Source organism: Hypanus sabinus, chromosome 5, assembly GCF_030144855.1.
Source record: "Hypanus sabinus isolate sHypSab1 chromosome 5, sHypSab1.hap1, whole genome shotgun sequence".
NCBI lineage: Eukaryota > Metazoa > Chordata > Chondrichthyes > Myliobatiformes > Dasyatidae > Hypanus > Hypanus sabinus.
Genome location: NC_082710.1, coordinates 24,706,314 through 24,721,260, shown reverse-complemented (window position 1 = coordinate 24,721,260; position 14,947 = coordinate 24,706,314). Strand labels below are relative to the sequence as shown.

General features: G+C 48.5%; 1 protein-coding gene across 5 annotated transcripts in view; it reads left to right on the top strand.

The window, feature by feature from the left end:
• trim36 (tripartite motif containing 36) overlaps positions 1 to 14,947 on the top strand; it is a 119,905-nt gene that overhangs the window by 56,752 nt on the left and 48,206 nt on the right. For all 5 annotated transcript variants that reach the window (XM_059969585.1, XM_059969589.1, XM_059969587.1 and 2 more), the window contains one exon: positions 6,605 to 6,858. In XM_059969585.1, coding sequence (XP_059825568.1) covers positions 6,605 to 6,858 — 254 coding nt within the window. The remainder of the gene's footprint in view (positions 1 to 6,604; positions 6,859 to 14,947) is intronic.

Below are 14,947 nucleotides of genomic sequence, written 5' to 3'. Positions count from 1 at the left end.
AGTCTCCAGTTTCAAATCGAACTCTGGCGGTGGCGTGGTAGCATTGTAGCGCCTCATTTCCTAGCGTATCCGAACCGACTCACAATTAGATAGCCTACGGGGGTTTGCGAGCACAGAGCTTTGGAGCCTCTTCGCCATGGGGGGCCGGTTGACAGAGGCTTAAAAGTGAGGCTGAAGTTTTCGAATAAAGTTTTTCCTTCGACTGCAGTTACCGACTCCGTGTCGTAATTTTAGCGCTGCTTGTAGCACACCGCTACAATTGGTGACCCCGACGGTCCAAACGATTTTTGGACCAGAAATGACCGACGCCGCCTCTGTTCATGCGGTTTCGTTGAAACTGCCGGGTTTCTGGACACAGCGCCCGGACCTATGGTTCCAGCAAGCCGAAGCCCAATTCCACGTTCGCCGGATCACCTCAGAAGACACCCGCTACTACTACGTGGTGGGCTCCCTCGACCAGGACACAGCTGCCCAGGTCGCGGAGTTCGTACAGTCGCCCCCGGCAGACGGCAAGTACACGGAATTCAAAGCCCTGCTCCTCAGGACTTTCGGACTCTCACGGCGCGAGCGGGCTGCCCGTTTACTGCACCTGGATGGCTTGGGAGACAGACCTCCATCTGCTTTAATGAATGAGATGTTGTCTCTGGCCGAGGGACACACAGGCCTCATGTTTGAGCAGGCATTCCTGGAGCAGCTGCCCGAGGACATACGCCTGCTGCTGTCCGACGCGGATTTCAGTGACCCCCGGAAGGTGGCAGCCCGGGCGGACTTGCTGTGGAACGCCAAAAAGGTGAGCGGGGCGTCCATCGCACAGATCTCCCAGCCACGCTCCCGGCAGCAAACCAGTCCAGGCCCGGCCGCAGAGCCCACTAACCCCCGGCCCAATGACCACTGGTGCTTCTACCACCAGCGGTGGGGCGCAGAAGCCCGCCGTTGCCGCCCGCCCTGCAAGTTCCCGGGAAACGCCAGGGCCAGCCGCCGCTGATGGCTACGGCGGCTGGCCATCGGGATAGCCTCCTGTATGTGTGCGATAGAAGGTCGGGACGCCGGTTTTTGGTCGATACTGGGGCTGAGATCAGCGTTTTACCTCCGACGAGTTACGACACCCGCAGCAGGGCACCGGGTCCCCCCCTGAGGGCCGCGAATGGCAGCACAGTAAGGACCTATGGCACCCGTCAGGTGCAGCTACTGTTCGGCCCCAGCCAGTTCACGTGGGACTTCACACTGGCCGCCGTAGCCCAACCGCTTCTGGGTGCGGATTTTTTGCGAGCTCACAGCCTGCTGGTTGACCTGCCCAGGAAGAGACTGGTACACGCCGAGACCTTTCAGACGTTCTCCCTGGGCGCGGCCCAGTTGCCAGCCCCTCACCTCGGCTCCATCACGCTGTCCGACAACGATTTCACCAGGGTCCTGGCGGAGTTCCCATCGGTTCTGGCACCGCAGTTCACAGCAGCCATGCCCAGGCACGGCGTACAGCACCACATCCCGACACAGGGACCACCCCTCCATGCCCGTGCTCGGCGGCTTCCCCCGGACAAGCTCCGACTGGCGAAGGAGGAGTTCCAGAGAATGGAGGAATTGGGGATCATCCGGCGGTCCGACAGCCCCTGGGCTTCCCCCCTGCACATGGTGCCCAAAGCGACGGGGGGCTGGAGACCGTGCGGCGACTACCGCAGGCTGAACGAGGCTACCACACCGGACCGCTACCCTGTGCCGCACATTCAGGACTTTGCGGCAAACCTGCACGGCGCCCGGATCTTCTCCAAGGTCGACCTTGTCCGAGGGTACCATCAAATCCCGATGCATCCTGACGACGTCCCCAAAACGGCTCTCATCACCCCGTTTGGCCTCTTCGAGTTCCTCCGCATGCCGTTCGGCCTGAAGAATGCCGCACAGACGTTCCAGTGGTTAATGGACGCGGTGGGACGGGACCTGGACTTCGCGTTCATCTATTTGGATGACATCCTCATAGCCAGCGGCAGTCGTCAGGAACATCTGTCCCACCTCCGTCAACTCTGCGCCCGACTGAGTGAGTACGGTCTTACAATCAACCCTGCCAAATGCCAGTTCGGACTTGATACCATTGACTTCCTGGGCCACAGGATTACTAAAGACGGGGCAGCCCCTCTGCCCGCTAAGGTAGATGCGGTCCGCCACTTCCCCCGACCCACCACGATCAAAGGCCTTCAGGAATTCGTAGGTATGGTCAATTTCTACCGCCGCTTCCTCCCTTCAGCTGCCCGGATCATGCGCCCCCTGTTCGCCCTGATGTCGGGTCCGAGCAAGGACATTACCTGGGACGAGGAGTCCGCCGCCGCTTTCGTTCAAACGAAGGAAGCTTTGGCTGACGCCGCAATGCTAGTACATCCCAGAATGGACACCCCTACCGCCCTCACAGTGGACGCATCAAACACGGCAGTCGGTGGGGTGCTGGAGCAGCTCATCGCAGGTCGCTGGCAACCCCTGGCGTTTTTCAGCAAACACCTGCGGCCACCCGAGCTCAAGTACAGTGCTTTTGACCGGGAACTGTTGGCGCTCTACCTGGCAATCCGGCATTTCAGGTACTTCCTAGAAGGTCGGCCCTTCACCGCGTTCACGGACCACAAACCGCTTACCTTTGCGTTTACGAAAGCATCCGACCCCTGGTCATCCCGCCAGCAACGCCACCTGTCCTACATCTCTGAATACACAACGGATGTCCGGCACGTCTCGGGTAAGGACAATGTCGTGGCGGATGCGCTCTCTCGCCCTACCGTTCATGCCCTTTCCCAAGGGGTAGACTTTGAGGCACTGGCAGAGGCACAGCAGGTAGATGAGGAGATTCCGAGTTACAGGACTGCAGTCTCTGGTTTGCAGCTCCAGGACCTCCCCGTGGGCCCAGGTGAGAGGACCCTACTCTGTGACGTCGCCACCGACCAGCCCCGTCCGGTCGTCCCCGCAGCCTGGCGGCGACGTGTTTTCGACTCCATTCATAACTTGGCGCATCCCTCCATCCGGACAACTGTCCGGCTGGTTTCCAGCAGGTTCGTTTGGCACGGTCTCCGCAAACAGGTCAGTGAATGGGCCAGAACGTGCATGCACTGCCAGACGGCCAAGGTTCAGCGGCACACCAAAGCCCCACCGCAGCAGTTCCATCCCGCCCACCGGCGTTTCGACCACATTCATGTGGATATCGTGGGCCCCCTGCCAGTGTCGTGCGGAGCGCGTTACCTCCTGACTATCGTGGACCGGTTCACAAGATGGCCAGAGGCGGTCCCGCTCACCGACACCACCTCCGAATCTTGCGCCCGAGCCCTGCTCGCCACCTGGATATCCCGCTTTGGTGTACCAGCCCACATTACCTCCGACAGAGGCGCCCAGTTCACCTCCAGCCTGTGGTCAGCTATGGCCAGCCTTTTGGGGACTCAGCTGCACCACACCACTGCCTACCACCCACAGTCGAACGGGCTAGTGGAGCGTTTCCACCGTCACCTGAAGTCGGCCCTCATGGCCCGCCTGCGAGGAGCCAACTGGGCGGACGAGCTTCCCTGGGTCATGCTCGGCATCCGCACAGCGCCCAAGGACGACCTGCACGCCTCGTCGGCCGAGTTGGTATACGGCGCGCCCCTGGCCGTCCCCGGGGAGTTCCTACCAGCCCCGAGGGGGCAAGAGGAAGAACCCACTGCAGTCCTGGGCAGACTTCGCGAGAAGCTCGGTAACCTGGCCCCCATACCCACTTCACAGCATGGGCGGCACCCGACCTGCGTACCCAAAGACCTACGGAACTGTAAGTTTGTGTTTGTACGAAGGGGCGGGCATCGGCCACCGCTGCAGTGGCCATACGAGGGGCCGTTTACGGTGCTCCGGAACAACGGGTCCACGTTCGTGCTGGACGTTGGGGGGAAGGAGGAGGTTTTCACGGTGGACCGCCTCAAGCCGGCCCATGTGGACCTGGCGCAACCGGCCGAGTTTCCGGCGCCTCGGCGCAGAGGCCGACCTCCCAAGCAGGTTCTGCCCCAGGCTGTGGACATTGGGGGGTGTATCGCCGGTTCTGGGGGGGGGTTATGTAGCGCCTCATTTCCTAGCGTATCCGAACTGACTCACAATTAGATAGCCTACGGGGGTTTGCGAGCACAGAGCTTTGGAGCCTCTTCGCCATGGGGGGCCGGTTGACAGAGGCTTAAAAGTGAGGCTGAAGTTTTCGAATAAAGTTTTTCCTTCGACTGCAGTTACCGACTCCGTGTCGTAATTTTAGCGCTGCTTGTAGCACACCGCTACAGCATAACACTTCACAGTGCCAGCGATTGGGGTTCATCGCCCACTGCTGTCTGTAAGGGGTTTGCACATTCTCCTCGTGACTTCATGGATTTCTCTGGGGGTGCTCCGGTTTCCTCCCACCTTTTGCGGGCGTGCTATGTTAGTGCCAGAAGCGTGGCGGCGTATGTAGGCTGCCGCCAGCACATCCTTGCACTGTGTTGGTCGGTGGAAACAACACCTTTTACTCTACATTTTGATGTACGTATGACAAGTAAAGCTAATCTTCCAGACTTCTGAGTGAAGAAGCGTGGCTCATGACGCAGGCTATTGTATAAGAGTTAAGCGGAGTTCTCTGCTTTCAACTTAAAGGTCCTGCAGGACAAGGGATCTTTACCTGGTGGCCTGCCAATATTTATCCTTCACAGAACTTTACTAAAAGAAGGTCATTATCTCCTCACGCAGCAGTTTGAGGGAGCTTGCTGAGAGCATTCTGACTGCTCTACTTCTAATCTGCAAAAATGGCTGCATTTCAAACAGCTTCACTGACTGCAGGTTGAGAGGTGTGAAATAAACAGGGAATCTCTTCCCCTTTGTGCCTCCCTCTCAGTTGTAGCTTTCTAATTGCAGTTATTTTTAGGCACATGGGTGGGAGAGCTATGGAGGGAGGGCTACGGTCTGGGTACTGGTAGATGTGTGAAGCAGAAAAGCAGGCCAGCAGGAACTAGGTGAGCCAAAGGGCCTGTTACTGTGCAGTAGTGATTGAGTCATAAAATACTACAGCACAGAAACAGGCCTTTCAGCCCATCTAGTCTGTGCTGATCTGTTATTCTGCCTAGTCCCATCAATCAACTCGACCTGGAACACAGCCCTCCATATCCCTCCCACCCATGTACTTACCCAAACTTCCTTTATCCACATCCACCTCTTGCACTGACAGCTCGTTCCACACTCACACCACCTTCTGAGTGAAGAAGTTTCCCCTCTGGCTCCCCTTAACTTTTTCACCTTTCTCCCTTAGCCTATGACCTCTCGTTCTAGTCTCACCCAACATAAGTACATTGGGAAGAAACCTACTTGTGTTTACCTTATCCATACACCTCATAAATTTTGTAAGTAATCTATGAATTATATGATCTATGGCTCTACACATTTAAACTATTTGCAGTGGTGCCCAGCAAATCCCCAAGTGGGTGGATGGAAACTGTCCCAACAAGGCTGACGAAATCTGTGAAGTCAGTGAGAATGAAAACTTGAAATAAATCTGAAGATGTTTGAGTTGCTCAGCAAACTGGCCAGTATCTGTCGAGAGAGAGAGGGGGTAGAGAGAGCATTTTATCATAACAATTTTCCATTAGAACTAAAATGTTCCCTCTCTCTCTCTCTACAAATGTTACCTGACCTGTTGAGTTTCTCCAGCACTTGGTATCTGATTTCAGATTTCCTACATCAGCGGTATTTTATTTCTGGGAAGAAGAGGTGCTACAATGGTTAGTTAATATGATATGGCCTGTCATACACCACCAGCAAAAATGTAAAAATTATCCACATTTCTACAGCAACACACACAAAATGCTGGAGGAACTCAGCAGGCCAGGCAGCGTCTATGAAAATGAATAAGATTTGGCTGAGACGCTTCTTCAGGACTGGAAAGGAAGGGGGAAGACCCCAAAATATAAAGGTGGGGCGGCAGGGGAAGGAGGCTAGATGGAAGGTGATAGATGAAACCAGGTCGTTTGGAAAGGTCAAGGGCTGAAGAAGAAGGAATCTGATAGGAGAGGAGAGTGGACCATGGGAGAAAGGGAAGGAGAAGGCAACCCAGGGCAAGATGATAGACAAGTGAGAAGGGGCAAAAGGTCAGAGTGGGGAAATTACCGACATTCAGCAGTAACATATGAAGGAGATGGAAATCTTTCTGAAAATTTTTAGATAAAGCATTTGATATGCTGATAAGAATGATAGCTTCATCCAATTGTTTTTAAATTGAGTCGTGTGTCCAGAACGCTGTTTTGAAATAGCAGATTAGCCTGCATAGGGGAAGGGAAGTGTTAGTTAATAAACGTGAGTAAGTAATTCGGTTAATCACTCTTGAAGGGATGCACCTAGTGCTGGGTCGGACATGCCGAGCTGATGAAAAGCTATTGGCTAATTGAGTGCGCTTTGTGTTGAGAGCAAGGCTGACAGGGCAGAAGCACAAAGCAAGAGAATATCGTGGCTGGTGAAACAAAATTCAGATGGAGCAAGATTTTACTCCCTGTCCTGATGACAATCAAATATAGGATGACAAAATTGTACGCATGGATAGGGCAAATTAGATGAATCATGATGTTGAAGGGGCAGTCCTTTCACTCGTAGTTTCCTTTGATTTCAGAGGAATGGAGAGAAGTCGAAAAGAGAAGCGACTGACTTGATTGACAGGCTCTGCAGCATCCTGGAGCAGCGCAAAATGAAGCTGATCAAGTCAATTGAGGACAGCCAAAGCTCAAAGCTGGAGAGGCTGCATTACCAGATGGATGAATATCAGGGAATGTTGGAGAATAGCGGACTGGTGGGCTATGCTCAGGAAGTTCTGAAGGAAACAGACCAATCCTGCTTTGTGCAGACAGCAAAGCAGCTGCACACGAGGTAGGTCCACTAAAGTTATTTTCTATAGCTCACAGGATTTCAAAGTTTGTTTTATTATCAATGTATATATTTATAGCCATATACTACCTTGAGGTTCATTTTCTTGCAGACATTGACAGGAAAATAAAGAAATGCAATAAAATTAATGAAAAAATAACAAAGACTAACAACCAATGTGCAAAAGGAGACAAATCATGAAAACAATAAAAATATAGTAAATAATACTGAGCAAAAATATTGTCCTGACAGAGGGTCAGTATGGTAATGTAAAGCTATTTCTGTGCCAGCAACCCAGGTTTAATTCCACTGCTGTCTGTAAGGAGTTTGCAGGTTCTCCCTATGTCTATGTGGGTTTCCTCTGTGTGCTCCAGTTTCCTCCCAAATTCCAAAAACGTTTGGGTTACCAGGTTAATTGGTCACTTTGCTATAATTAGGCAGTGCAGGCTCATTGGGTTGGCAGGGCCTGTCACTGTGCTGTATCTCTAAATAATTTAAATATTTCTTGAGAGGATGAAACTAAGCTGTACTCTCAACTTTGGCAGTGTATGTAGAAACTCCCTAAGTCATCTCAGAGCATTTTTTTATGGGAAAAAAAGTACTCTAGGATGATTCAGGGTTATTCTACATACTCTACCACTGTAACATACACAAAATGCTGGAGGAACTCAGCAGGTCAGACAGCATCTATGGAAATGAATAACCTGCCGATGTTTTGGGCTGAGACCTTCTTCAGGACTGGATGCCAGAATAAAAAGGTATGAGGAGGGAAAGGAGGGTAGCTGGATGGTGATAGAAAAAGCCAAGTGGGTAGCCAAAGGTACAGGGATGGAGAGGAAGGAATCTGGTAGGAGAGGAGAGTGGACCATTGGAGAAAGGGAAAGAGGAGGGGACCCGGGGGAAATGATAGGGAGGCAAGAAGAAGTGATAGGCAGGTCAAAATGTTGACCGTACTCATTTCCTAGATGCTGCCTGGCCTGCTGAGTTTCTCCAGCATTTTGTGTGTTTTGTTTTGGTTTCCAGCATCTGCAGATTTTCTCATCTTTGTGAAAAGAAGTAAAAGGCCAGAGATGGGAATGGAAGTGGGGGAGGGGGGGGGGGAGAAATCAATATTCATGCCATGGGGCTACCCTGAAGAGTTATGAGGTATTGTTCCTCGAACCTGGGGGTAGACTCATCTTGGCGCAAGAGGAGGCCAGGGACTGACTTGCTGGAGCATTACTCTAACAAAGTATTATAATTTTGTTGAAAGGCTGAGGATTGATGAGTTGTGCCTACTTCTATTGCATCAATATCTGCCTGGTTTTTCTTCCAAACTTTAAACAATAGTTACATGAAGTAAATCCCAAATGCCTCTCTCAATACGTTTCAAATGCATGGAGATCCATTAAACTGGAAGAGCTGAGTTGTAGAGCAGATTGAACCTGTGGCGATGGGGTGAACCTTTCCTCGGACTTTGTTTGAAATCTTTCCAGTGCATTTGTTAAGAAACTCTTGATAAAGAGTGATTGATAAATTTAGTCCGAAGACTTCAGAATCAAATTTATTATCACTGAGATATGTAATGGACTTTGTTGGTTTGTGGCACCAATACTGACTCAGTAATGACTCGGAGTTACAAAATCAATGAAATGGTGCAAGACGAATAATAAGATGGCGCTCATGGACCATTTAGAAATCTGATGGTAGAGTGGATAAAGATGTCCTTAAAACATTGAGTGTGGGTCTTCTTAGTAGTAACCTGTAGAGGGCATGCCCTGGACAGTGAAGGCTGGCCACTGCCTGGACACAAGGCCAACATCCGGAGATGGAGCTTGCGATCTGTTTATGGCCAGCTTTGAGTGGAGATGTCACCGGCATCTCACCGGGAGGTCGTTGGAGAAGAGCTGCTGGCTCTGCTCAGTTTTGCATAACCAGTGCCACCAGCACGGTTAATGCTGAGCCACTGTTCTGAGCAGCTTGCTTCATTAGCTCACTGTAACGGTTGCTGTAAACTGTTCAGAGTCTCATATTTCATTCGGCTGAATCCAGTTTATGGGTGGCTTCCTGCCAACTGAGTCCACTCCATCTGCAGAAGTCGTTTAAAGTGCACCAGGGTGAAGGGGAGTGGTAGTGAACACGTTCAGTGATGGGTAGGAGTAACTGCTTTCTAAATTAGAAATGCGAACTATCAAGCTGCTTGGACGTTGAGAGGTGGCGAATTTAGTCAAAAAGAAAAGTGGTGTTTGTGTGTGAAGTTTAGGAAGCTAAAATCAAACAGAGCCCCGTGACAATTATAACATAGCCAGAAAGCAACTCAAGAAGGGAATTAGGAAAGCCAGAAGGAGCTTCTTTGCAAGTAGATTAAAGGGATCCCTTGGCTTTCTATACATACATCAAGAGCAAGAGGGCAGCAAATGAGGAGATATGGCCACTGAAGGATAAAGAAGGGATCTAGTGATTTTAGGCAGAGGATGTGGATGAAGTCCTAAATGAGAGCTTCACATAATTATTAACTAAGGAGGAGAGGGAGATCAATGTAGATCATACCAACATGCTAGAGCTTTACAAAATAAAGAAAGTAGTGTTGAGACTCTTAAAGCACATTACAATGGATCAACCTGATTGGATATGCCCTAGGGTACTGAGGCATGCAAGAGGTGAGATTGCTGGGGCCTTGACCAGTATTGTCATGTCCTGTCTAGCTTGGTGAGGTCCTGAAGGGCTGGTGAATAGCTACTGTTATTCAAGGAGGAGAATAGGAATAATCCTGGAAGCTATAGGCCAGTGAGACTCATGTTAATGGTAATTAAGTTGTTGAAGAGGATTTAAGTTAGAGATAGGATCTATGAGTGTAAAGGGGTTTTTTTTTCTTTGTTACTGTTGGGAAAGGGGTTCCTTTTGTTAACTAGCAGGAATGCTAATTTACTGATAATGAGAATGGTATTCCTTTGTAAACCAAATGGGGATTAATGTTCTTTCTTCTGAGTCTGTAAGCTTTTGTTGACGGGCTTTTGGGCAGATCGGCGCGAGGGGGTCGAGAGAGAGGACGCAATGCTCTAAGCTGGGCGAGGATCAGACCCCAAAGGGGGGTCCGAGGCCGGGAGATTCTCCGAGGAGGGGGGGGGGATGAAGCTAGATGTGCTTGGTTGACCACTCGGAGGGTCCTGAGCTGTTTGGAGAGTCAAGGAGTTCGGAGGGTCCTGAGCTGCGAGTCGAGGAGTTTGGAGGGGATCGAATGGTGGCCAGAAGACTTCAGAAATTGAGCTCCAACGGCTGTGCACGAAGTGGTTTGGACTTTGATAAGTTTGGCGCCTTTTCTTTAATTTTCTCTTCATATATACTGTATCGTTATTAATCACTTAGTTATAGTAATCTTTATAAATTGTACTCATTTAATCGCATATGGTGTACTGTCTGTTTTTGGGCGAGGCGGGGACATCACACAGCATCCACACCAGCTGATTACCCAGTTTGGCGGGGCCGAAGGCTGCTCCCCCTAGACAAGAACGAGCTGAGCGAGCCTGAGGCGACCCAGGGAGTTACATGAGCATTTGGAAAACAATGTAGTTAGGGACAGTCAGCATGGCTTTGACCAGGCAGAACAGGGCCATTCTCCATGTAGAAAAAATCCACAGTCCTACCTTTTCTTTCCTTTTCACCCCTTCAAAATCTCAAAAACTAACTTGATTAAACTTTTTGGGAGAAGATATGGGAGTTTGAAAGACCAGATTGATAACAGGCTTCTTCCCCACTGCTTTCACACTCCTCAGCCAACATCCATATTCCCTTCCCAGTGGTGCTGCCACGTTCGCATACTCTTAACTCCACCTCTCTCAGTAATTCCACTGTTGTCACTTTCTATTTTTGCACTGCTTCACATTACACTCCAATCTTTGCCCCATTCTGCTGTTCTATGCTCACTGTTGTACTTACTATGACTAAGGAATTTTATTGCAACGTGGTGTGCATGACAGTAATCTAATCTATTCAATTTAAGTGTTGAACCTTGAAATAGCTTTGTCCACGGGGAAAGTGGTTTATTATTATGTGTACTGAGATACAGTGAGGAACTTTGTCATGCATGTCATCCATACAGATCATTCCAAAGCGTAAGTATATCGAGGTAGTACAGAGGGAAAAGCAATAACAGAGTGCAGAATATTACGTTACAGTTACAGAGAAAATGTAGTGCTGGTGGACAAACAAGGCACAAGGGCAATGGTGAGGTAGATTGAGAGATCAAGAGTTCATCTTGATCATATAAGAGGTCCGCTCAAGAATCTTATAACAGCAGAACAGAAGCTAGTGGAGCATGTCATCAAGCATTTGTATCCTCTGCCTAATGGAAGGAGGGAGGAGAGAGACTGACCAGAGTGGGTGGGGGAGGGGGGCATCATTAATTATGTTGATTGCTTTCCTGAGAGTGGCAAGTGTAATCGGGAGGGGAGTCTGCTTTTTGTGATGGACTGAGATGGTTTCCCATCTCACTCCAATTTCCTATGGTTTTGGGCAGAGCTGTTGCTGCACCAAACTGTGAAGCATCTCGATAAGATGCTCTCTAAAGAGCACCTATAAAAATTGTTGAGGTCCAAACTGGACATTCCTTCGCCTTCTGAGGAAACAGGGGTGTAGGTATGCTTTCTTGGTCATAGTGTCAGTGTGATTGGACCAGGAAAAGCTACTGGTGTTACTTACATCTAGGTACATGAAGCATTCACCAATCTCCACCTCAACACAAGTGGGTATGTACTCCACCCTGCTTTCTGAGATCGGTGGCCAGCTTTCCTTTGCTGTCATTGAGGGAAAGGTGAGTGAAAGTTCTATGTTCCATGTGTAGATGATGACTGCCTTTATATCAAACTGGCAACATTGAAAATTACACTGTAGATGATGTTTGCATGCTAGATTCCTGTTAACACCATTTGGAGGAATTCTTTGATGGAATAAAGGTTCGAGTTAGAATGAACCCCATATATTATAATCCAGTAATGAACAGAAATCTGATCCATCACTGCTGAAACCATCAGTGCATTCTGTAACTGACTTTCCAAAGGTGCTATGGGCCTCATGATAGGACAAACACTTGTGCCCATGTTGTACCACTGGCCATTTTGTTTGGTAAACTTATGAGTAATCCTTTGTTTAGCATTAGTTTTAATAAATTGACTTTTAGTTCCTAGGGACTGAGTCTTAAAGTTTTACTTACAGTGGTCCAAGGAAGTATAATTGTTCTATATTTGATACTAATGTGGCTTTCATTTAAAAAAATGGCATTAGGAACAGCAGCAGGGGAAGGTTACCTGTCCCTTCAACAGTCAAGGTTAAAGATTGTTTATTGTCATTCTTCAGTACACAAGTGTAAAGGAAAACAATGATTCTTACTCCAGATCCAAAACAGCATTATAAAGAAACACTATATATAAGTACATGTACAGCTAGGGTGCACAGTACTGTATTTGTCAACGTGGAGCGGAGAGCGAGTTTGTAAATCTGGCAGGAGCAAAGGATTTTAGGAATGCCATGGGTGGAGGTAAGGAGGGGGTGTGAGACAGCTAGCAGAGGAGGAGTTCCAGGGCAGAAGTGGCATGGGTGCTGACGCGCCCACCCCTGAGATACCAGGCAAGGTTATTTGATTCCAGACAATTGGTTTATTGAACATTGCAGAATATCTCTCTGGTGTTTCCCACTCTCTTCCCTTTCCTTTCACTTTCCCCAACCATTATTACTGTGGTAGCTTCTACTTTACAAAAGGACCACTCGCCAAGTTCATGGCCAAAAGAACATCTTTATCTGGAATGGCAGATGATATTTACAATAAGAGGCTTTCAGGTACCTCGTGCAGTATGGGTGGTGGAACTACGTACAATGCACACCGGGAGTAAAACCCGGCCGACCCCGGAACCAACCTCTCGTTACTAACAGCTTCCCGATTAGTATTAACTTACTTTTAATAATACTCACATTACAACAATTACCCTCTCCCTGCCCCCTTCCCACTCTCAGTCCACAGTAGAGACCCATATCAGCATCAGGCTTAGCATCACTCACATACAGTAGATTATTTTTTTAATTTTGCGGCGGCAGCACAGTGCAATACATTAAAATTACTACAGTACAGTGCCAAAGTCTTAGGCACATAACCATAAAGGGAAGCTAGTTGCAGGGGTATCTGTATATAAGGTGATTCTGAGATTATGGCTGATCTACTTTAGTACTATCTCCTGTGACTCTTCTGATATTAAGGAATCTATCTTGAATGAACTCAACAATTCAGTTTCTACGGCGGATGATTGCAAAGGTTCATCAGCATTTGGCTAAAGAAATTGTTTCCCAAACGGTTCAGCTCTTGTTTTGTTCCCAGTCTGCTCCTTGCGGCCCTATGACATAGGAGCAGAAATAGGCCATTCAGCCCGTTTGAGTTTGCTCTGCCGTTCGGTCATAGGAACACAGAAACATAGAAATCTATAGTACGTTACAGGCCCTTCGGCCCACAATGTTGTGCCAATCATGTAATCTACCCTAGAAACTGCCTAGAATTTCCCTACTGCATAGCCCTCTATTTTTCTAGGCTCCATGTATCTATCTAAGAGTCTCCTAAAAGAGCCCATTGTATCTACCTCTACACCATCACTGGCAGTGCATTCCACACACCTGCCACTCTCTGTGTGAAAACTTACCTTAAAACTATGCCCCCTCGTGTTAGCCATTTCAGCCCTGGGAAAAATAAAGGCTAATTTATTATTCCCTCTCAAGCCCATTCTATGCCTTCTCCCCATAACTGTTGACACTCCTATTGATCAAGAAATTAGCCACCTATGCTTTAAAAATGCCCAATGTCTTGGCCTTTACAGCTGTCTGTGGTAAAGAATTCCACAGATTCAGCACCCTCAGGCTAAAGAAATTCCTCCTCATCTCTGTTCTAATGGAGATATCCTTTTATTCCCTCTGGTTCTAGACTCGCTAATGAACAACTTCTCCATGTCCACTCTGTCTAGGCTTCTCAATATTTAGTAGGTTTTTCAATGAGATTTTCCGCCTTATCTTTCAGAACTTCAGCAGATACAAGCAAAAAGCCGTCAAATACTGCTCACGTGTTAGCCCTTTTCATCCCTGTGATTATTCTTGTAAACCTCTATAGGACCATCTCCAATGTCAGCACAACCTTCCCTAGCTATGGGGCCGAAAACTGCTCTCAGTACTCCAGATGTGGTCAGACCAAAATCTTATCAAGCTTCACCATTACATTCTTGCTTTTATATTCCAGCCCTCTCGAAGTGAATGCTAATATTGACTCAACCTGCAAGTTAACCTGCACTCGGATTCCCAAGTTCCTTTGCACCTCTGATTTCTGAATTCTCCTCCCATTCAGAAGTACATTTTAATCCTTCTTCCGAAGTGCATGACTCTGCACTTCCTTACTCTGTGTTCCATCTGCCACTCCTCCCAACTTATCCAAGTCCTTTTGCAGACTCCCTGCTTCCTCAACACTACCTGCCCCTCCAAGTTATCTTTGTATCATCTGCAAATTTGGCCACAATGCCACCAATTCCATCATCCAGATCATTAACATATAACATGAACAGTACCAGACCCAACACCACTGGTCACCTGTCTCGCTGACTTGTCTAACTTTAGTCTTTTCAGCGCCTCCCAAGCACCTCCTTGTCAGTAGTAGTGAGTGCACTCACCTCTGCCCTCTGACTCTGGAATTCCTGGCATGTTGCTGGTGTCTGCCACATGAAAGAATGACTCAAAAATTCTCATTCAGTTCTGTAAGGAAAGAGTTAAATTTGATTCCTCCTTGCGATATGCTGCAGTAAAATGGAAGTCTGAAACACAACATTGTACCAGCTTGAAATGTGGTGAAGATCTGGTCTTGCCTTTACAGACCAATGTTTCGTCGCTGTTTTGAATGGCTATCATTAAGATTAGATACTGGTGAAGGATGTTTTCCTCCTTGCACGCCTACTGTCACTGTTTATAAATTGTGGGTGTCTAGGGTGAATGTTGTGTAAGATAAAAAGCAGTCCTGAAAGGTATAAACAAGGTCAATCTCTTTGTGCAAAGGGGGAGTTTTCTCTTAGGCCGGGTCTCAGCTGGTGCTAAGAGT